At 45.0% G+C, this 23,437-nt stretch overlaps 2 protein-coding genes across 6 annotated transcripts; both read right to left on the bottom strand.

Annotated features, from left to right (window-relative positions):
- Nucleotide 1: 1 nt before the first annotated feature.
- Nucleotides 2-14,403, bottom strand: STAT2 (signal transducer and activator of transcription 2). Of its 5 annotated transcripts, none has more exons than XM_079936923.1 (24): nucleotides 14,252-14,403; nucleotides 12,385-12,528; nucleotides 12,076-12,229; nucleotides 11,632-11,727; nucleotides 11,364-11,456; nucleotides 11,197-11,272; nucleotides 10,679-10,764; nucleotides 10,367-10,515; nucleotides 6,766-6,924; nucleotides 6,569-6,661; nucleotides 6,294-6,353; nucleotides 5,630-5,650; nucleotides 5,307-5,400; nucleotides 5,109-5,156; nucleotides 4,945-5,028; nucleotides 4,701-4,799; nucleotides 4,462-4,597; nucleotides 4,289-4,341; nucleotides 4,083-4,177; nucleotides 3,340-3,476; nucleotides 2,980-3,162; nucleotides 2,686-2,743; nucleotides 1,456-1,874; nucleotides 3-1,172 (listed from the first exon to the last, which is right to left on the bottom strand). In XM_079936923.1, exons 2-24 carry the CDS (start codon nucleotides 12,513-12,515, stop codon nucleotides 1,030-1,032), a joined length of 2,667 nt encoding a protein of 888 aa, XP_079793049.1. In that variant the 5' UTR covers nucleotides 12,516-12,528; nucleotides 14,252-14,403; the 3' UTR covers nucleotides 3-1,029. The 5 variants fall into 5 exon arrangements, with proteins under 5 accessions (XP_079793047.1, XP_079793048.1, XP_079793049.1 ...); XM_079936919.1 differs by having other exon boundaries at nucleotides 14,235-14,376; XM_079936920.1 differs by lacking the exon at nucleotides 12,385-12,528 and having other exon boundaries at nucleotides 14,235-14,376.
- A 1,105-nt stretch (nucleotides 14,404-15,508) lies between these two features.
- APOF (apolipoprotein F) lies at nucleotides 15,509-16,433 on the bottom strand (the record flags this gene model as incomplete). Its single annotated transcript, XM_079938168.1, has 1 exon — nucleotides 15,509-16,433. The coding sequence occupies exon 1, from the start codon at nucleotides 16,322-16,324 to the stop codon at nucleotides 15,509-15,511; it is 816 nt and encodes a 271-aa protein (XP_079794294.1). The 5' UTR covers nucleotides 16,325-16,433.
- Nucleotides 16,434-23,437: the final 7,004 nt, after the last annotated feature.

Here is a 23,437-nt window from a genome sequence, read left to right as displayed (position 1 = left end):
AAGGATGGCACCCAGACCTCCACGGCTCAGCAATGCTAAGATGAATTTATCAGCCTAGACACCTGTGAGCCAACAAGTTAATCAGTCCACTAATTTTAACAGGACTTGCTCTGTTGAAAAATTACCAAAACTGACTTATGATGCTGACCTAGAACAGGTTGAATATTTATTACATGGGAAGGGAAATTTTGGGATTATTTATCGTCGTGGCAGCAGTTTGGGGAGGAGGATTATTTATTATATTTATACTGAATTATGCACTTTTTTCAATAAAGACTTATTTATGTGGATATCTAAGTCTAATTTCTAGGCTTGTTAGTAAAAAGAAACAGAACGGAAAAACAGAGCCAAAGGACTACAAAATGCATCCTTCTACTCTGCAGGGCTATGGTGGAGAGGGATCTTTCCTCATGACCCCTTGGTATATAGAGTAACCGTGATCTTTTTGGCCTTAATCCCTACATGGCTAAGCAAGCTGAATGAGATTACAAGGGACTGTGATTAGGAAGTGGGGGTCCTAAGTGTGGCCCTCTCTTGCTCCCTGACCCAGGGCTTCCATCCCTGCTTTCCTGGCCAAGAGTGTATTTGGCCAAAGACAGGAGTTCTGAATCACTGCAGGATCAGAAGTCAGAGCTGTTTTGAGCAGAAAGGGCACTCCAGGAAGATGAAGTAGGCACTAGGTTAGTCTTATCAGCTACTAAAATGTTGAAAGCCTTCCATATTGGAAAGAAGCCACTGCCCTGAGCCCTCCAAGTACCTCCTAACTGTTCTGGCCTGCTCTCAAATTCCTATACCTCCCAGCACAGCAGGCAGCCTCCAGGCTCCTAGCTGGAGCTATGGGTAACATCTGTTCTGATTCATTGGTGACTGTTCCTTACCCGTATTATGCTTCTACCTCTCACTCCAAATCCCACGGTTAACCCAGTTTAGAAGGAGCACATGCCTGATTTCCCATCCTTGGAGAGCAACATCATGATGTGAGAGGTAGGAGGGGCAAAATATATGGAAAGAACAGAGAAAATGTAGTTTCTAGTAGTCAGAAGGAATCAAGGGCCCATCTGTGTAGAAATGGCTGCGAGGGAAGATGTAAGCTTCATCCACGGTGTTCTGGCCAGCCAACAGTGGGTCACCATTTGGCATGATTTCTTCCATCTTCATGCTGTTTCTGAAGACTAGATAGTCCAGAGAAAGAAGTCAGGCCCTGATCTTAGGCAAGGAGTTCCCAAAGCAGCAGGGAAAGTGAGAGAGGATGGCAGCAGAGGCCTAGACAGGGCCTGAGGGGGTCACTTAGGTGGGGCGGGGGAGGCGTGTGTGTATTTCCTAATAAAAGGAATCACAGGGATATAAGCCTTTCTCCAATGAGGAGCTCAGAACTGTCTTCTTCTGTAGTGGGTGAGGGAGGGAGTTGGGAACGGGAATGTGTCCCCTCTTCCCTAGCCCCATCTCATCACTTACTTTCCATGTCCTCAGTGTTCAAGTGCCTCAGATCATGGGGCAAATCCGGCTCTGGCAGTGGCTGTGAAATAGGCTCTGGAATAGGCTCCAGCTTCAGTCCTGGTCCCAGGTCTGGCACTGGGACTCTCTGTGACACCTCGCCTAGTGTGGGCTCCAGCACGGGCTCCAGAGTGGACTCCAGCACGGGCTCCAGAGTGGACTCCAGCACGGGCTCCAGAGTAGACGCCATCATGGGCTCCAGAGTGGGCTCCAGAGTGGACTCCAGTGCTGGCCCCAAATCCAGCCCTGCCTCCAGCAGTGGCTCTAAGTCCAGGCCCGGCCCTGGCTCTGGCCCTGGTGCCAGCCCCAGATCCAGCTCGAATGACTCCAGTTCTGGCTCCAGCTTAAGCTCCGGCAGTTGTTGCAGCTCATCCACCTGTCTGGATACCCCAATACAGACAAAGGAGCAGGGCTCAGTCGTTTAGGTAAAGTGGGGAATGGTAGAGAAAGCAGAGGCTATCTCTCTAGTCTAAAAGGCAATAGAGCAGAGGGCTTAAGGTTAACCAGAGGTTTAAATCCTATCATTTACGAGTTGGGTGACCTTAGGCAAAGTGACCTAACCTCTCTGACCTCAGATTTATCATCTGTAAAAAGGGAACAACAATACCTCATAATACCTGAGAGGCAGTAAGATGTTAAAAGCAGGGCTTTGGAATTTGACAGACCTGGATCATTGATTAGCCATGTATCTTAGGTATGCCACTTCACCACGCTAAACCTCAGGTTCCTCAGCTGAAAACAGTAATAACAGTATCTTCTGCCTCATAGGACAATTATGAAGATTCAATAAATGAGAAAATGAACACAAAGCATTTAGCCCAGTGCCTGGAACATAATAAACTTTCATTAAATGTGGCTGTTATCATTCATTACTGGCTCAAATGGGTTCTCATAAGGATTAAATTTTGAAAATGTTCTAAAAAAATCTAGTACCATGCTTGGCATTAAGTAGATGTCCATTAACATCAATGATTATGACTATTATTATCAGGGAACCCCTGTGGAGACAACCTAAGGATGGCAGCAGGAAAACAGAGAGGAGAGAGACTAAAAGAGCAGGAAACAAACCCAGAAGGCTGGGGAGTGTGGGTCAGTAGGAAAGAAGGCTGGAGAGACCGGAATTGGGCAGGTTTGGGTCACTATATCAGCCAAAAAGAGTTAGGGAAGATGGGCAAAGAGTTCACGTCTCACCTGTTAGAGACCACAATGAGCTTATGTTTCAGGTATTTCTTCCGTTCCTGGAGATTAACTATGGAGGACAGACACAGGAGGCAGGGGAGGTCAGGAGATTGGACACATAGCCCCAGGGTCCCCTAGTGCAGGTGGTCCTGACAGTCATGTCTCCCTACTAACTAGCAGTGTCCCACAGACAAAGCCCTTAACTTCTTTGGATATCAGTTTTCCCACGCTGAAAGGAAAGAGTTGGATGTGTGGATGCCTGTGGATCCTTGCACTCTACCAGTGAAGTATATCAATGCTTCTCACCTTTCTCCTGGGAGTAGCGCCCAAAAGCCTCATCCCGGGGGATTCGTGGGTAGAGGAAGCACAGTGGGTTCTCAGGTATGTTCTCCTCAGTGAGCAGCTGGTACTGGCTGATGATTTTGGCCAGCGGGAGTGACTGCAGCACCTCCTTGGTGAAGGGCTGCACAGAGTAGATGAGCACCTTATCTGGAGAGTGGATACAGGAACAGGCAGGCTTGAGGGAAGAGGCTGGGCCTGGGAGCTCCCCACCCTGGCTGCCCAACAACAAATCTGCTGAGGGATTCAGGACAGAGCCAGGGAAGCCAAGGGCAGGCAGAGGGGCAGCAAGAGAGGCTGTGGAAACAGGAGGGCAGGGCAGCTGACCATCATCTTGGTGTTCCACCCAGGAGCAGGTAATGCCCCCTTCCAATGTTTCACTGAAGCGCAGCAGAAAGGTGCCAGAGATGGTCTTCTTCAGCAGCCGGCGCTCCTGGCTCCGGCTTACAAAGCCCATGATGTGTCTGCAGCACAGAGAGCAGCTGTGAGGGCCTCCTGCCTCCTGCTCCCCTTGTAGAGGGACAGACTGCCAGGTCTGGGCCCTGGCTCTGCCACCTTGTTACAAACTGTTCCATGTTGGCCAAGTCATTTCACTTTACTGACAATATCCACCTCCCAGGGTTGGAAGAGGTGTGAAGCTGCGGTGAGGTCACACAGATGAAAAGCACCTTGTAAAAGGCAAAGTGCTACACAAATGGGCAGGCAGTGTGGTGGAAAGAGCATAGGCGTGAGGTCAGACAGGCCTCGGTTTGAATCTCAGCTCTGCCCCTGGTGTAAGTCCTTTAACCTCTCTGAGCTTTCATTTCCTCCCTTGAGGGTGGCAACACCCATCACCCAGCAAGGTTATAAGGATTACGTGAGAGAATTCATAAAAAGCACCCCGCAGGCTCTGGAACACAGTGGATGCTAGACAAATACGGGCTAGGAGACTATTACTGCAAACGTGAGGGGGTTATGACCTGGCACCAGGTTCTGCTCTCTCCCCCTATTTGCCACATGAGGGCGCACAGAGTCCACTCTCAAGCAGAGAAAGGCAGCAGGGAAGAGAGGGAGGCTGACCAAGGCCTTACCCATCGTTCCAGAGATCCTTCAGGTGGTCATGTACCAGGTCCAGAATTTTGTCGAGCCATATCCAGAATGGTAGCTTGCCAGGGGGGCTCTCTCGCTGAAGGAGGAATGGAAAGGCAGGAAGAGATGTGGAACTGCCCTGGGTGTGGGGAAGGACTAGTAATTGGATGGGGGCCAAGGTCTAGCTGCACAGGATGCAGAGAGTTACCTTAATGAAATTGACCCAGGACAACAAGTCACCCTCAGTCTTGGAGTTCTGCCCTGTGGGCAGACAGACAGTTGAGATGACAGAAGGCAGGGCCAAGGGTCCTGGGACAGAAAGGATGGAGGGTGCGGGCAGACAAAGGCTGGGGAAACGCTGAGAGAATAGAAGGTCTGTACCAAACAGCTTGTCCCGCAGCATGCCAAGCTGGTCTGAGTTGAGGCCTCGGCCAACGTAGGAGGAGAACTGCCAACTGAGAGCAGGGCCCAGCAAGTCCCAGGGGGCCTTGGCGGGGCTGGAGAAGAACTGCTGATTCTGCAGAGGTAGGAAGGGACCGGGCGGCTCAGAAGTAGTGCCCTCACACCAAGCTTCCACGCCCCTCCTTGCCACCCTTCACCTGTTGGCCCCCACCGCCTACCTGGGGGTCTGAGCTGAGCAGATTGAACCAGAGAACCGAGGCCCAGGCGACTGAGAGTTGGTTCATGTTAGAAATAATCACCACAGGAAGGGTGTCTGTCTGGGGAGGAGACAGAAATCACAGAAGAGGGATGTGATGTTTCCAGCTGTAGACATCTGTCAAGGGCAGACAATATTCCACCCTGAGAGGCTTCTGCTTAACCCCTCCTTAGGTCTTCCCCCAAACGCACTCCATTTTCACTCACTTTCAGTTCCTGCTTCAGACCCTGGTAGGTGTATCTGACTGTGAAGCTGATAATGTGCAGTTCCTCTGTCACGGCTAGCAGCCCCTGGGACAGCAGAAGACACAGTGATCAGCGTGCCTTTTGGTAAGTTCCTCCTGCCCCCCAACCCCCTGTCCAGGCCTCACCTTATTGCTGCCCTTTCCTGAACTACCTGAACGCTGCTCCATCAGTGTCTGTGAATTGAGGGGAGGGAGAGAGAAGGCCAGAGCAAGGACCCCAGCGTCCCTGGAACCCCTGCTTTGCCCTCAGGACTTCCCAAGGCCTGGGAACTTCCTCCAGCTTGTTCGATTGGACTACAACCTTAAGATACCATCCCTTCTTACCAGGTAGCCGAAGTCCCAAATTAAGCCCTGACTCTGCCCTTTCTCAGGAGTCAAAGTTTTCTGGTTTGAGGTCAGAATGTTGAACTTCCGGAAGCTATTCCAAGGAGGGAGAAGATATATGCAGGTCAGGAGCAGAGTTATTCTAAAAACTCAGCAGGAAAATAACAAAAGTTCCACTTCATTTCAGACCTCCCCTTCTCCCTCTGTCCATACACCACCCAAATCAACCTCCTCCTTGTTTGTGTCCCCATCAGGGCTGCCACATGTGATGGTACAGGTCAGGCAGTGCACAAAAGTTTGCAGTGTCCTTGTCAGGCACCTACCCTTGTGATTCAGGAGGATTTCTGTAAAGAAAAAAAAAAATCACTGGGAAGCAAAATAGTGTAGAAGTTAGGAATTTGGTCTGTGGAATCAGACAGACCCGGGTTCAAACCCAAATCTGCAGCTCACCAGCTATGTGGCTAGAGACATAAATTATCTGAACTTGTCTCCTCATTTGAATAGTGCCTTGATAATACCTAACTCATGGGGTTCCTGTGACAATTTTATTTTATTTATTTATTTTTATTATTATTTTTTTTTTTTTGCAGTACGCGGGCCTCTCACTGTTGTGGCCTCTCCCGTTGCGGAGCACAGGCTCCGGACGCGCAGGCTCAGCGGCCACGGCTCACGGTCCCAGCCGCTCCGTGGCATGTGGCATCTTCCCGGACCGGGGCACGAACCCGTGTCCCCTGCATTGGCAGGCGGACTCTCGACCACTGTGCCACCAGGGAAGCCCCCTGTGACAACTTTAAATTGGGTACTTGACAAGCTACATGTCACGTAGTAAGCACTCAACAAAAGAGATGAGCTATTTCTATGAGGTAGGGATGGAAGGGAAAAGAACACAGCTCCAGGGCCCTGTTGTGAAGAGTAGGTGCCTCCTCCACCCCACCACCCCACTTCCTGGCCACCCCTTGGTCCCACCCTTCACCTGCCCCAACTTACCTGTCAATGGAGACTTCTGCAGTCAGTGACTCATTGCCTTCCTGGAGTCTCACCAGCAGCCTGCAAGGGAGGGAAGGAGATGGGGGAAAGTGGTCAACTTCAATCTCCTGGATAGACCAGATGTTTGAAAAAAACAAGGGAAGAGATTAGAAGAGGTAAGGAGATTGAGGGGAAAAGAGAGAAGAAACAGCCAAGAGTGGGAAGATTTGTAAAACCAGAAAGCATCAGTGCCAGGGCAGGTAAAAGGAAGTAGGAATGAGTTCTGAAATGCCAACCTTGTTCGGACGGTGAACTTGCTCCCAGTCTTGAGGATGAGGGGTCGATGGGGAGTTTGGGGCATGCAGGGCTGGGTTTCTACTACAAAGGCTCTGGGGAGATGTGGACAGAATATCTAGAGGTCAGTATCTGTAAGAATGGCTCGCCTTGTCCCTTCCCTCTGGCCTCCCTCGAGGTCCCTCCCTGGCCTCTAGACCTGTGGAGCAGGCGAAGTAGCAGCTCTGTGACCTGGGCCTTCCGCAGATCCACCCCTTCGATCAGATGGTCCCCCTGATAGGTGACCATGTGACTCAATCCCTTCAGCTCCTTCAGCAGCTGCCGCAGATGAAACAACAGCTTTGCTCCAGCTGTGAACCTGGGTGACAGAATCCAAGGGAGAAAGAATCCATCAGTTTCCTGGAATCCCCAAACAGGCTCCAAGAGCTCCCCTTTAACTATGTGGAAAGTCAGAAACTGATTGGGACAAAAAAGAATCCAGGAAACATGTGAAAGATTTTTCAACTTTGTTCATAACCTAAGGAATGAATATCAAAGCCGCTTTCACATATAAAATTGATAAAAGATTTAGTAACATAATAAAGCTAACTTTCACATGATGCTTGATATGTACTTTTTTTTTTTTTTTTTTGGCGATACCCGGGCCTCTCACTGTTGTGGCCTCTCCCGTTGCGGAGCACAGGCTCCGGACGCGCAGGGTCAGCGGCCATGGCTCACAGGCCCAGCCGCTCCGTGGCATGTGGGATCCTCCCAGACCGGGGCACGAACCCGTGTCCCCTCATCGGCAGGCGGCAGGCGGACGCTCAACCACTGTGCCACCGGGGAAGCCCTGATATGTACTTTTTATTCTAAGTGCTTCACACATCTTCATGCATAGGGTTAATTCTTACAACAACCCTATGAGGTAGGTACTATTATTATCCCTATTTTACAGATGGTAAAGCTGAGGCACAGAAAGATTAAAGTGACTTGCTCAAGGTCATAAAACTAGTAAGGGATGAAGTTGTATGTGTTTTACTGTCTATATAATAAGAAATAATAATAATAGGCAATATGGTAACAGGAAAACAATTATCCACTACATAAGAGCAAACAGATTGGGATAGCAGTTTGGAACTATTTTTTTAAAAAGCTTCAGGGTACTTCCCTGGTGGTCCAGTGGTTAAGACTCTACACTTCCAATGCAAGGGGCGCGGGTTCAATCCCTAGTCGGGGAACTAAGATCCCACATGCTGCGTGGTGTGGCCAAAAAATATATAAAAAATAAAAAGCTTCAAAAAATGTATATACATTTTGCAGTATTCCATTTCTAAGATATATCCTAAGGAAATAATCAGACAAACAAATGGACAAAGACAGATGTTCATAGTTCATAGCTTTGTTTTCTGTAATAGAAAAATTAGAAAAAATTGGTATTGGGTATATAAATTATGGCATATTGACATCATGGAATACTATGCAACCATTAAAAATAATGATATAGACACAAATTTTTGACAAGAAAAAATTTTCAAAAACATTAAATTATAAAAATTACAAGACAGTATATATATGATATAATCTGAGTTCTGTTTAAAATAGATGTATATTTGTGAATATGCACCAGGAAAATCTGGAAAAATGTATTCAAAAGCATTAACAGGGGACTTCCCTGGTGGTCCAATGGTTAAGACTTCACCTTCCAATGCAGGGGGTGTGGGTTCGATCCCTGGTCGGGGAGCTAAGATCCCACATGCCTCACGGCCAAAAAACCAAAACATAAAACAGAAGCAATATTGTAACAAATTCAATAAAGACTTTAAAAATGGTCCATATCAAAAAATTTTTTTTGAAAAGCATTAACAGTGGTTACCTCTGAATGATCAGATTATGCACATGGGTAATTTTTACTTTTTTTCTCTTATAAGTTTTCTGAAATTTTTCCAATTAGTATATTTTATATTTACAATCAGAAAAAGAAATACAGCTCTTTGTATTAAAAACAATGAAACAAAAGAACAACACAGTAACAGCACCACCACCAAGAAAAGGTATTGGGTTGGCCAAAAAGTTCATTCAGTTTTAAGTAAAAACAAAAAACACATTTTTCATTTTCACCAAGAATTTTATCGAACAATACATTCACTAACCGAGCGAACTTTTTGGCCAATCCAATATATACTTTAACCCAGGAATATCACTTCTGATAACTTACATTACAGAAATAACTGGAGATGTAAATAAAGATGGAGCTATGAGGTTATTTACTGTAGCACTGTTTAAAATAGCAAGAAATCACTCACAGGCCATAATTTGCCAACCCCTGTACAAAATGATGAATACATGTGCAACTGTAATGTAAATACTTATCCTGTACCCTAAGCCCTATATAACTGTTTTCAATTTATCTGAACAGTGGTATATTTTTATTTTTTTATATTAAATTTTATTGGAGAATAGTTGCTTTACAATGTTGTGTTACTTTCTGCTGTACAGCAAAGTGAATCAGCTACATGTATACATATATTCCCTCTTTTTTGGATTTCCTTTCCATTTAGGTCACCACAGAGCACTGAGTAGAGTTCCCTGTTCTATACAGTAGGTTCTCATTAGTTATCTATTTTATACATAGTACCAATAGTGTATATATGTCAATCCCAGTCTCCCAGTTCATTCCATGGGTGCCCCCCCATGGTATATTTTTAATAGTTTAAATTATAATAAATTTTCTCATGACAAAATATCTAAATAATAGGTATTTTTCAAATATGTTGAAGGACACATTAGTTATTTTTTCTACATCACAATAAAATTAATATAAAATAAGGAGTTTACTGGAAAACAAAGAAAGAAATTTGTTTAGGGCTTCCCTGGTGGTGCAGTGGTTAAGAATCCGCCTGCCAATGCAGGGAACACAGGTTCAAGCCCTGGTCCGGGAAGATCCCACATGCCACAGAGCAACCAAGCCTGTGCGCCACAACTACTGAGCCTGCGTTCTAGAGCCCAAGAGCCACAACTACTGAGCCCACGTGCCACAACTACTGAAGCCCGCGCGCCTAGAGCCCGTGCTCTGCAACAAGAGAAGCCACCGCAATGAGAAGCCTGTGCACCGCAATGAAGAGTAGCCTCCGCTCACCACAACTAGAGAAAGCCCACGCACAGCAACGAAGACCCAATACAGCCAAAAAAAGAAAAGAAAAAAAAAAGTATCATGCGTAGGGACTTCCATGATGGTCCAGGGGTTAAGACTCCACCCTTCCACTGTAGGGGGTGCGGGTTTGATCCCTAGTTGGGGAACGATCCCACATCCCATATGCTGTGTGGCATGGCCAAAAGATGCAAAAAATAAAAGTATCATGGGCATGGGTAAATATGACATACTGCTAAGTTAAAAAAAACAAACAAACCCACAGATCTCAAAATAGTATGAACAGTATGATTCAATTTTTGTTTAATAATATTATAGTAGCTACATCTGGATATTAAGGTAACTGGTAATTTTTTTTTTTGGCATTATATTCACTGCACTGAAAAAAAGGTAAAACGATATTTCTCGGGTGATTAAGCAGGAAGGAGAAATCGGATTGTGGATCAATTCATTACTTTCCCCAAAGCAAAGACTGGGCTCTGGGCTCCCTGAGTGGTGAGAATGAAGAGCAGAGCATAGCTGCAGTCAGACAAGGGAGCTGGGATCATTCTGGGGAGCAGAGATTAAGGAGGGCAATATCTCTTGTCATATACAGGGCATTATAACCTACAAAGCACAGGGGGTAGGTAGGACTAGGGCCAGGTGAGCACGAGGGTGGGGAGGTGCCTCTCACCACTTCTCCAACTGCTCCAACCCTCCATCCGGGGGACCTCCAATGCAGGCTTTCTGCTGCTGAACTTTCCACTCCTCCAACTTGGGCAGCAGTAGCTCAATTAGGGTAGTTAATCGGCCTAGCAGTGCTTTGGAGGCATCTAGCACCTCCTATGAAAGACATAAAGTGAGTGCTGAGAGCCTCTCACCATCACCCTCCACCATTCAACCAGGGATGAAGAGACAAAGAAGCCAAGGCTAGGAGGCCCGGGCTCCCGATGCCTCATTTTCCCCAGTTCCCTGCTGCCCACTCCCTCTGTCCTCTGCCACCCACCTTTCTCCTTCTGTCCAGTTCATTGAGCGTTTCCTGCAGAATGTCCTGCTGTCTGGTCTGATGGGGGTCCAAAGAGGGTGTCCTTGCTGGACAGCAGGAGCAGGAGTGAGACAAATATACCTAGGGCTCCTCCCCTTCTCCTTCCCAGCCCAGACCTCAGCCAGAGTCAGGAGTGGGGAGTTCTGAAGGGAGAAGAAGGGGAACCAACCAAAGCACAGGCACCTCTGGGCCCTCATGCAAATTCTGAATGGTCTTGCTAGAACCAGAAGTCCACTCAATCTGCTAAGGCAGTTTCCCAAGCATCCCCTCCAACATTCACTAGCTGTCCCTCAGCTACACCTCCAGCCTGACCTCTACAACATACCCTGGCACCTCCAGCTTTGCAATGGCAGCAGGACTGTAACCAGCAAGATGCAGCCGAAGGTGATTACTGCTTACTGGGGCTTTCCCCTTCTGCTCTATTCTACCCTTGGCCTCCCAGTAGGCATCTTTCTCCCACCCCTCAATGTGCTTTCTACCTGAGGTCTGGATCTTATATCGGAAGCAGAAGACATCCTGCTGGTCTTTCAGTTGGCTGATGGATTTCACCAGCTTCTGCAGAGGAGATGAGACCCTGATGAGGCTGCTTCTGTGAGAGGAGGCAGGCTGAGTCCTGCCCACCCTGGCTCTTGCCACATCTACCAACCTCCATCATAGCCTTTAATTCCAGGATCCGGGATTCAATCTCATGCTGCTGGCTCTCCCCAGGTGCTGCAAGGGCTGGTTCTTCTCCTTGCTCCTGAAATAAGAGGCTCTGAGCACATTTCAACTCTGACCTTTCATCCCTGAAATCCAGGCCTGAAATGAAACCACAGGATGTGGAGGGATCTTGTTCTGAGGCAAATTTGCTGAGTCCTTTGCAGGATCCCTCTCTACTCCAGGAGCTTTCAACATCACCACCAAATTGTTCTCACCAATTGAGCCCTCTGAGCCTGGGTCAGAATTCTTTTTTCTTCCAGAAGGAGATTAAAGATCATCTCAGCCAATTGGGTAGCACCCTGGGGAAAGGCCTGCAGTAGGAAAAGAGAAAGGACTGATTTAACTTAACTACCATCAATGAACTACCACCTCAGGCCCTCCCCACCAGTGACCTCAGTATTCTCCCCTTCTTCAGGGTCCCAGGCCCTACCCCTTTTCACCACTGGTCCCCCAAACCCTAGCCTCTTTCCAAACAGGTCATCTAGACTATGTCCTTCTCTCTGCCAGTGATCTCCCGAGTCCAGACTCTGTCCCATTTTCCCCAGATCTTCCCCTGTCCTTTGAACCTCCAGGTCCTGTTCTATGTTCCATACCCTAAAACGTACTCCTCTACACTCAGCTGCCATTCCTACTTTGTTATTCCTGGCTCCTCCAAGTACCTGAATGTCCCGATAGAATTTTCGCAAGTTGTGCTGTAGCAACAAACACTCAGGGTCCTGGCTGCAGCGGCTACACTCATAGTTCAGTTGGTCCAAGAAGTGGAAGAACAGCATATTAGCCTTGGCCTCATCATTGCCCAGTGCAGCTTCCTGCCTAGGGACCAGGAAGGACAAGGATTAGTATCTCTGCAGGGTTGCTACCATCTTGAGGCCTTCCAACCCCTTCCTGCCCCTGGTGTCTCCAGGATCCTGGGGGCTCAGAAGAAAGAAATCATTTTCCTCATCCCCCCAACTTCCTGAAGGCCTCACCAGTTCTGATCTTCAATCCAGACAGACAAGTTCTGTCGAATGTCCACCGGCAGGAGGCTATTTGAATAGAGCTGGTGCAGCTGATCCTGAAATGGGCTGTCAAGATTCTGCAGCATCTCCCACTGCGCCATTTGGGGTCTGAGCCTAAAGGATGCATGTTCCCAATTGGAAATTTTGCTGGACTAAACCATCCACAGTCTCGTGATTGTTTATTATTACAAATTTTAAGAAATGTTTAATTATACAGGTAAGAAAAAATACAGAAAAAAAGTAAAGTCTAGATTGACTCCACTCCCAATCTTGGTCCCTTTTCCTCCTCTCCAGAAGTAACCAATATTATCAGTTTGGCGTATATTCTTCCAGGGAGTACTATTTAAGAGCTCCAATATGTAGGCCTTTTTGTTTCAATGGTAATTTTCAAACACACAACAAAGTAGAGTGAATAGTACAAGGATCATCCATGTACCCATCATCCAGCTTCAACAAACATGTATGACACTTCCGCAATCTCATGTCATCTATCTCCCCCAATGAATTTATTTTAAATTTATTTGTTCGTGTTTGTATTCACTTATGCTGGAGCATTTAAAGGTCAGTCTTAAGTATTTAAAAAAAGGGTTTTTTAAATTATTTATTTATTTTTGGCCACACCGCACGGCATGCAGGATTTTAGTTCCCCCACCAGGGATTGAACCCACTGCAGTGGAAGCGTGGAGTCTTAACCACTAGACCACCAGGGAAGTCTCAGTCTTAAGTATTTATTTCAGCATTATCCCGGCTGGCCCCAAAGCTTTATCAGAGGCTGAACCTCCTTGGAGATAAACTGCTCTCCATGTTGGAAGGAGGAGCTCCATTCTCTAGAAGATGTTTAAGATATTTAAATACTGTGTAAGGGGTCACTGAATCCCTAAGATTGTGACACTTTTATGACTTCTGTCAATCTCTGATTCTTCATGTGGATTATTAAGTTCATGAGAAAATTCACTCAAAACTTGTTCTTGCCTGCCACCAAGCAGGCTGGGAGGAGCCCTTCTCCCTACCTTTCCCCGCCCACTGCCATCTGTCTGTTTAGGAAATCAAAACATCTTGCAGCCTGAACCTAACAAAAAAGAATTAACACCCACGTCTGTGGTCTAAAAAAAGGTCACATGATTTTATTACAAATCAAATGCTTGGGGTGGGAAAGATTCTTTTCCACCAGTACAAATAATCATAAGCTGCCTTTCTACCTCTGGGAAGTAGGAACAAGGGAAGTAAAGAATTGGGCAGGGGCTCCTACTTTTCACTTTAACCCTTTAGTAGTGCTTGACTTTTTACACTAAAAAACAAACGATGAGGCCCCAGCTCCTAAGGAACTAATTGGCTGGTATTAATAAAGCAAGGCGGCAAGTAAACCCTGAGGTTTAAATACGAAAAACAAAACCAAAAAACCTGGCCTTCTTAAATAGATTGCAAGCACGGAGGTTAAGGGCTGTAAACTCCTTTTTTCTCCAGTTATCCAACACTCTTTTAGGCGCGTATTTTGTGCTCAATAAGCTTTTCTGAAAAGAACTCTAGTTTTCTTTCTTTTTTTTGGTAAGAATCAAAAATAACAGACCGGAAGGTAAAAGCGTTGGCCAAGACACTGAACCAATGCAACAATGCCAGGTTTCGGGTCTTGGAAGTTGCAGGGGCGTTTCTGGAGGGCGGGGTGCGTTACGGTTGGGGACCTAGGTTGGACAGGAGGATGAAGGAGGCGACAGCTCCTGTTTCAACCTGGGGACAGAGTCTGAACCCTGCGGGGCGTACCCCCCAGGGCCTGCCTGCCCTCTCAGAGAGAAACCCCCGCCTCCACCCACACCCCCACGCACCTTCTCAGGGCCGGTACCTGGTTAGAGTCTCAGCCCCCGCTCCCTCCAGTAGCTGCGCTCCAGGCTTCCGGTTCCCAGAGAGAGCTCTGGCACCAGGGCCTCCCGCGCCGCCCTCGGCTTCGGCCCGCCTCTCGAACCCACCCCCTTGCCACAGGCTTGAGTGAGCGGCTGAACCCCGGAACTCGCCATTCCCATAGAGGCGCCCCGACACTGGCTGCCATTCAGCCAACCTCTTCTCCAGGCTGTGAGTTCATTGGCGCCACCACAACTCCTCCTTCTCCGCGAGGCGGGACAAGCGGAGCTGAAACCACACCTCTAACTGCAGCGATTGGTAGGAAAGCTCAAGTAAGCCCTGCCCCGTATCTGCGGAGGGAGGAATCCAATGAACAGAAGAGCTCAGGACTGAAACAGCTGATTTCCGAGAACCCGCACATACGCAGCGGAACCGAGACTGGCTCAGGACCTTGGAGGCGCTGAGCTAACAAGCGAGACGGAATTTCGACATATTGGGACAGGAAGGGGAGGGCTTAAGTAATAACAACAAAACCCACAAAAGCCTATTTATTGTTGGTACCGTGCTAAGCATTAGGACACCGTACCGTTTTTAATTTCCACGAAACCCATTGCATATCACTATTCTTTAGAAATTTAAAAAACTGAGTTTGGAGAAAGAAGGTACTAGTCAATGGTCGCTGAAGCTCTAACAAGTGGAGCCTGGATTCAAAGCCAAATCCTCTGATTCCAAACCACAAACTTTAAAATTTCTACATTTTACAGTACTGCCTTCCTCCTTGATAAAAAAAATCAGAGATTTGGATTTTGAACACACACGTACAACTTGTCAGAATATTAGATCCAGTCATCATGTTTACCACCTTTTTTTTTTTTTTTTTGGCTGCACTGCGCTGGCATGCAGGATCTTAGTTTCCCCACCAGGGATCAAACCCGCACCCCCTGCAGTGGAAGTGTGGATTCTTAACCACTGGGCCGCCAGGGAAGTCCCACCACTTCTTTTATAATTGATTGATTGCTGCGCAGCTTACGGGGATCTTAGTTCCCCGACCAGGGATTGAACCTGGCCCCTTGGGCAGTGAAAGAGTGGAGTCCTAACCACCGGACAGCCAAGGAATTCCATACCACCTTCTTTTATATCTCAGTAGTATTCCCATCCCTAGGATCTAAGCCATAGTCATAGAGTAAGGTCCACTGCCAGTAAGGAACTGAACTTACTACTGATACCAAAGGGGCCATGGTAGTTGTTTCTTCCAGGTGACTCAATTTGAGGTGCCCCCCAAGACCTCCTTGCTGGTCTCTGGTGGAGGGCTGTTCACCTCTCTCTCATTATAATACTGGATCACCCGCTGAACCCCAGCCTTCACTATAGGTTTAAGTGAAGTACTGATCATTACTCCCGTGGGCCCCCCTGACAATCCAGCCATGGCCATCAGAAGTTCATAACCCAGATCTATGACCCCGTCTCGGCCTCGTTCCTTGGCCTTGTCCGAGCAGTTCTGAACAGCATAATACAATGCTGTGGCCAGGTTGTAGAAGGTTCCCACTCCTGGCAACAGCTGGACTACATTGTGCACACTCTGCTCCTGCTCCTGCTCACAGTCCTTGATGGAGAGGGATCGTCGGGCCCTCTCTGGGTCTGGGTGCTCCCTGGCCAACAGCTGCAGAGCAGAGGCCAGGGCATCCACTGACACTCCCGTCCCTGTGCTTCTGCTTTTCTCGAGCTCTTGAAGATGTCTGATGAGGATCTGTGTCGCCTTTACACTCCCCTGGCGGTAGAGCTGAAGCTGCAGGACCCGTACATCAGCTTGACAGCCAGCTTTCTCCAAGGCAATCATCAGGGGCAGGCCTACCAGGAACTTGGGGAGAAGGGCCATGTGGGTGAAGCCAGGCAGGGATTTGGGGAGCAGGGCCCGGCAAGACAATGGGGCTGAGGAAGGTAGCCAGGATCCCAAGGATGAGTGAAGATGCACCAAGACGTTTGTCTGGTTTCCATATGGAATGGCATCCACAGCGTGCAGCAGGAAGCAGCAAAGAAGTAGCTCAGCTGGTACCATGATGAGTCTGAGACCACGCATGTCCGGAGCAGAGTGCACTGGAGACGGGAGAAACCAGAAACATACAAACCGTTTCCGTAAGGACTGTGGTCCAAAAGGAGCCCAGGACTCAGGGAGAAGAACCTCATCTATCACCTCCAAACTTCTGTTCTTTTTAGCTAAAGGACTGAGAAACAGGAAATGCAACCCAATTGTTCCCTCTTGACCTTCTCCATCTTCAGGTCTTCCTCTGCCTGATTTCCACCCATTTAATAGGGAGCCCCAAATTACCACAAAGTCTGGTGATTAAGAAGTAATACGGCTTTGATAGATTTGGTAGCTCCTCGATCCTGTTCTGCCTACTCCTCTGTCGGGTGAAGAAAGTAGATATTGGCTTTCCCCTATTATCAGTAAGAGATGTAATCTCTGCAAATATTTGTCCATTTGTACTGGCTTCTCAAACCTTGTCCCCTTGTCACACACTGGACCTCAATACCTAAAAACTCTGTTCTTTGGCATTTCCTGCCGGTCCCTGTCACTTTCACACTCCAGCTCATGATAGAAGCTGGGAAACCCAGAATCAGAAGAGGTTAGGTATCTATGATTCTCTTTTCAGTTTAAAAATTAAATTAGCAAAAAAAAAATTAAACTAGCAAGATTCAGTGTCTCATTGGAGATTTAGTACAAGGTAGATGAATGAGAAAAAAGTTAAAATGCTTCTACGTGTTTCTATTCTGTAGTTTTGCCTTATTTTTAACTTCCCTTTCCAAAGATAGAAATAACGTTATGCAGCCCATAAGAATCTGCTGGACTCATCCATTGTGGATAACAATTGTTTATCCATCAGCTGTTCTCTATGCTGAGAGAGATTGAGCTCCAGTATAATCCACCCAACTTCCACTTGTTTCTTTTACTAATCCAGTCATTCTAATGGATATAATAATGGATCACAGATTTGTGATATCATTGCTTAGCCATTTTTATTAGTTAACAATAAGTGTCTTTAAGCTTTCATCAGATTGTAAATGTTCTGAACATTTGAAGTTTCCTTGAATTATAAATGTAATTATCAATAAAAAAAATCAATCTGTCTATGTATCTATTTCTCTGTCTTTCTATCTAGCTAATGTTTTCAATAGCACACTTTTCAACATGTGGAGGGAAATATGAGGGACTGGAGAATAGAAAGAATATGATGAAGTTTCTTTGCGTGCATTCCAAAGATAAAATTATCATTTTTTAAAAGAGGAGAATAGAAAAACAAATGAACAAAGAAACAAAATGGGCATAGAGAAGTGTAAGCAACCTATCTATTTAGTTTTTAACACTTCATTAGGGCAAGTCAGCTTCAATGGTGCCTGGGAATTCATTTGGAGGATTGAAATCATATACCTCCTAGAAGCAATTCAAGATTTCAAAAGAATAATTTCTAAGTCATTTGATCTTTGTAACACTTTGTGCTCTACAACGCATCGACAAAGTTCAGGAAAAAAAGTGCTAGGAACCATTGAGTCCTGTGTTTACTTTTCATAACTTTGATGCTTTTTTGTAATGACTTTGAAGAATGAGAACTTATAAAGAGAGGGTAGTAGGAAAGGGTGGAGTGGAGTTTGATAAGAGCTTGTAAGAGACTATTAGCTTAGTGGGCACAGAGTAGAAATAAGATGATTAGAAATTTTAATAACCTACAATGGAAAAGAATCTAAAAACAGCTATAAGTATAAGTATAACTGAATCAGTTTGCTGTACACCTGAAACTAACAACATTGTAAATCAACTATACGTCAATAAAAATTATAAAAACAGAAAAAGAAAGTTAAAATGCTTCTCATGCTTAGACATATTACAGGTACAGTATATGATAACTGAAAGAAAAAATGGAAAATGGAATGTGAAATAAGGACTGAGAGCTACTAAGTGGAGAAAAGCAAGGCTAACACCAGTCACCTGTGTCTTTTAGCACTGGGATGAAATAAAGAGCATATACCTATCCTAAGTGGTGTCCAACATTTCTGCCTGCTTACTGTGTCCCATCCTTGAAAGTAGTCCTGGGAAAGCAGACTTGTCACCTAGGTGGCACTGAATATCTGAAGTAAAGAATCTGGACAAGTTCCTGAATAAATTTCCCCATAAAGCACTTCAGAATAACTGTGGAACATTTGATAAATTATATTGTCATCATCCATAGACACTGAGAGGCTCTTAACTTGGGGGTGTCTTCAGATTTTACCTAATTCTCCAACATGTTCCCAAGACTCATACCTGCAGTTCTAGGGGATGTTGATAGCAAAAGCTCTGAATTGTGTCACCAGCATCATGGGGGATGGCTTCTCAGCAAACTCAATCACCATCCAAGCTAACTGGCAGACCAGCCACCCCAGTGGGCATATTTGCCATCGTTAATACATTCCTCAGGGTGAGTAGCTGAGTTTTGGATTTATCCAAGCCTCCCTGTGGGTCCCCCAAGATCCCTCAGAATGACTTTAGCATTGCCAATGCCTTCTTCCTCATTGTGCTTTTTGCTCTCTCTCATGGATGAGGGTTTAAGTGGTGTCCTTTCCTCCCATCTTAACAAGCTGAAGCTACAGAATGTGGGCCTCAGCTGGGCCGACATCCTCCTCCTGGGCCACCTCCAGAACTAAGTTGGATAGGTACTCAAATAGAGGGGCTAAGGATGGGGCCGTACATAAGAGAACCTGGCAGGTCTTGGAATCTGGGAGAGGGATCTGGTTGGAGAGCATGTTCAGAGGATGCCCAGTTTCTATGAAAAACAGCTGGAAAGTCAGAACCCCTTCCTGGGTATTTCTTGGAAAGACAGCCAATGGAGACGGTAAGATGCAGCAAAGGAGCAGTACAGCCTGGATCATGGTGCGTCAGCAGAACAGCCCTGCTGGAAAGAAGCAGTGCTCAGATTGGGAAGTGGGGAAAGGCTTGGGAGGAAGAGATACTAAGACTGGTCAGAACTAGGAAGTGTCTTGGCCCTTAGAAACTTTGGTTACCTGGGCATACCTCAGGCCCACTATTAAAGGCTATGGGAGATCCTCACTGTTTTGAGGAAGAAACAAACCAGAGGAACAAGAAAGTCCAAAAATCTCCTTTGCTTTGGTATCTTCATGGCTGGAATGACTGTTCTGATTTTTTTTGTTGTATCCCACTTTCTCCTTTGCCCCAGCCAGAATCACGAGGATGCCAGAATGCTGATAGTATCCAAAACAATGAAGGACATAGCATTTGCAAATATTTATTCATCTCTCTCCAGCCCAGACTTTGTCCTCCTCACCTTTGTCCTATACTGACAAATAGGCCTTTTCCCTTTTTGACCCTACTAGTCCTGCCCCATATCCCTATTGTCCTAAGGTTTTACCCTGGACCTATACATGAGATGAGGAGAAGTTCCCCTGTATCTTCTGAAAGGGAGAAGAGGTAAGGCAAAAACGCTGATGACCATTGGCAAGAGACCCCCAAAACGTTTAAAAAGTTCTTATTAAAAGTACACATTGGGTGAAAGTCCAGGGAAACTGAAAATATTGGTAAGTTAAATGAAATCGGTACAACTTCTACTTCTCACTTTTCTAATTCCAATGAAAAACGCAAATAAAATGTGTTCATCAGCTGGGTGGTAACTCTTTCCATATCTAACCAAAACTCCAAACATTGGGCTTCATCTAGGGTTTAGCATAACTGCAGTCCAAAAATTAGGGGAAGAAGGTATCTGATGCCTTCTGAAACTGGTACAGGTTCCTACATATTGTTATGGTAAAAAGTTTCTTTGGTGCTGTCACTCATTTCTTTTTTAAAAATTATTTATTTACTTATTTTTGGCTGCGTTGAGTCCTCGTTGCTGCACGCGGGCTTTCTTTTAGTTGCGGCGAGCGGGGGCTACTCTTTGTTGCGGTACGAGGGCTTTTCATTGCGGTGGCTTCTCTTGTTGAGGAGCACGGGCTCTAGGTGCACGGGCTTCAGTAGTTGTGGCGCATGGGCTCAGTAGTTGCTGTCACTCATTTCTGACAGACAACCAAAAGGAACAGGCCAGAGGGAGGGGTCCAGAGTCCTTCCCTCTATTTCATTTCCCTCAGTTCCCAGCAGCGGTCCCTGACAACTAACAGCAGACAGAAGAAAGAAGAAGGGTAGGTCTGTAAGGATGCACTACCAAAATTGTAGGAAGCAAGAACTAGGTGCAAAGCGGTCCAACACTACCTGAAGTTACTGGTTGCTAAATCCCTAGGGAATCCTACCTAGGACTATACCATTTCTGTGGAGTAACATAACAAAGGATAAAATATTTAACCCTTTTTTCCTAAGATCTATCAAAAAGCAAGACTATCTACTCATCACTTTTTCAGCATTGTACTGGAAGTCCTAAGTAGTGTAATGAGGAAATAATAAAAAATTAATTGCATAAAAAATAGAAAGGAAATTAGAACGGTATTTATTTAGAAACATGATGGTTTATGTAGAAAATCCTAATTTTTTGAGGAACTTCCATACTGTTTTTTACAGTGGCTGCACCAGTTTACATTCCCACCAAGGAAACTAATATAATATGTCAATTACATCTCAATAAAAAGAATAAATGAAAGTGGGGATATTACTATTTGTTTTACGGAAACAAAAAGGATTTTGAGAGTACTATGAATAGGTGTATGACAATAAATTGGATAATCTAGATGAAATAGACAAATTCTTAGAAACATACAACCTACCAAGACTGAATCATGAAGTAATAGAAAATATGAATAGACCTATAATTATAAAAATCAACGGGAAAAACAAAACATAGTTTCAATTTAAAAAATAAACTGAGAAAGGCTTCCCTGGTGGCGCAGTGGTTGAGAGTCCGCCTGCCAATGCAGTGGACGCGGGTTCGTTCCCCGGTCCGGGAAGATCCCACATGCCGCGGAGCGGCTGCGCCCGTGAGCCATGGCCGCTGAGCCTGCGCGTCTGGAGCCTGTGCTCCGCAACGGGAGAGGCCACAACAGTGAGAGGCCCGCATACCGCAAAAAAAAAAAAAAAAAAAAAAAAAAAAAATAACTCAAAATGGATCAAAGACCTGAACATAAGAGCTAAAACAGTTTCTTAGAAGAAAACATAGGAAAAAAATCCTCATGACATTGCATTTGGCAGTGATTTATTGCATATGACACTAAAAGCACAGGCAACGAAAGAAAAAATAAGTTGGACTTCATTAAAAACTTTAAATTAATTAACTTTTAAAACTTTTGTGCATCAAAGGACACTAACAACAGAGTGAAAAAGTAACCCACAGAATGGGAGAAAATCTTTGCATATCATATAGCTGATGGGGGTTAATATGCAGACTATATAAAGAATTCCTACAACTTAACAACAAACAAACAATTCAATTTAAAAGTGGGCAAAAGGGAATTCCCTGGCTGTCCAGTGGTTAGGACTTGGCGCTCTCACCGTGATTGCTAACCACAGTGGGCCCTGGGTTGGACCCCTGGTCGGGGAACTAAGATCCCACAAGCCTCGCGGCACAGCCCACTCCCCTGCCCCCCAAAAAAGGGCAAGGGACTTGAATAGACGTTTTTCCAAAGAAGACGTACAAATGGCCAGTTAGCACATGAAAAGATGCCCAATATTATTAATCATTAGGGAAATGCTAATCAAAATCACAATGAAAGGCCATTTCACACAACCTAAATGTCCCTCACAAATAGGTGAACAAAATGTGGTATACACATACAATGGAACATTATTCAGCCTTAAAAAGGAAGGAAATTTGAACACACGCTATAACATGAATGAACGTTAAGGACATTATAGTAAATGAAATCAACCAGACACAGAAGGACAAATATTATATGATTCCACTTACATGAAGTACTTAGAATAGTCAAATTCAGAGACAGAAAGTAGAATAATGGTTATTAGGGGCTGAGGACAGGGAGGAATGGGGAGTTAGTGTTAATGAGTACAGAATTTCAGTTTGAGAAGATGATGAAAAAGTTCTGGAGATTGATATGTTAACAAAGTGAATGGATATTAACAACAGTGTGAATGTACTTAATGTCACTAAACATACACTTAGAATTGGTTAAAATGGTAGATTTTATGTTATGTATGTTTTACCACAATAAAAAAGCATTAATCATAAAATTAAAGATCAATAAATTGGACTTCAAAATGAAAACTTCTGCTGTTAAGAAAATGAAGAGACAAGCCATGGTCTGGGGAAAATACTTGCAAATATATATCTGACAAAGAATATCTATCACATATGATACATGTGTGAAATTTATGTCAGTGATAAACAGTTGGCCTCAGTATCCATGGATGCAGAACCTGTATGGAAGGTCGACTGTACTATGACATTTTATATAAGGGACCTGAGCATCCACAGATTTGGTATGGGGGGAGGGTTCTGGAGGCAATCCCCCTCAGATACCGAGGGAGGACTGTATGGCACTATAATTTACATCAGTGGTATGATACATGCAATATGCATATAGACACACAATATTAAATAAGCAAACAATTCCATTTTATAAATGGACAAAAGACTTGAACAGATACTCACTTCACAAAAGAAAACAGTGGCCAATAAACATATCAAAAGATGTACAATATCATGTCATCAAAGGAATGTAAATTAATACCACCAGGAGATACCCACTAGGATAGCTAAAATTAGAAAGACAGATAATATCAAGTGTTGATGAGAATCAAGTAGAACTTTCATACATTGGTACAATCACTTTGGAAAACTGGCAGTTATATGTGTATATATATATATATACACACATACACATATATATGTATATACGGTTAAATATATACCCATCCTATTGCCTAGCAATTTTTCTTCTAAATATTTACCAAAGAGAAATGATAACACATGTCCCATAAAAGACAAGAATGTTCATAGCATATTTATCCATAATAGCCCCAAATTGGAAACTACCCAAATATCCACTAACAGGTGCACGAATTTTAAGAAAGCTGTCGTATATTCACAAACTGATATATTACTTAGCATTAAAAAGCTATAAACTACTGATACCCATGAGAACATTGATAAAGCGTAGACACGCTGAGCAGAAGAAGCCAAACTCAAAAGACATATTCTATGATTTCATGTGTGTGAAGTTACAGAGAGGCAACACAACTACACAGATAGAAATCAGACCAATG

The sequence above is a fragment of the Stenella coeruleoalba genome (genome assembly GCF_951394435.1).
Source record: "Stenella coeruleoalba genome assembly, chromosome: 11".
NCBI classification, from domain to species: Eukaryota; Metazoa; Chordata; class Mammalia; order Artiodactyla; family Delphinidae; genus Stenella; species Stenella coeruleoalba.
Note: the sequence above shows the minus strand (reverse complement) of the source record. Positions and strands in the feature narration are given on the sequence as shown.

Coding starts and splice junctions, on each gene's coding strand:
- STAT2 (XM_079936923.1), bottom strand. CDS start 12,515: ATGGCGCAGTGGGAGATGCTGCAGAATCTTGACAGCCCATTTCAGGAT. Junction 6,925..10,366: donor TTGGAGCAGTTGGAGAAGTG/GTGAGAGGCACC, acceptor TCTGTCACCCAG/GTTCACAGCTGGAGCAAAGC. Junction 6,354..6,568: donor AAGTTCACCGTCCGAACAAG/GTTGGCATTTCA, acceptor CCTCCCTTGCAG/GCTGCTGGTGAGACTCCAGG.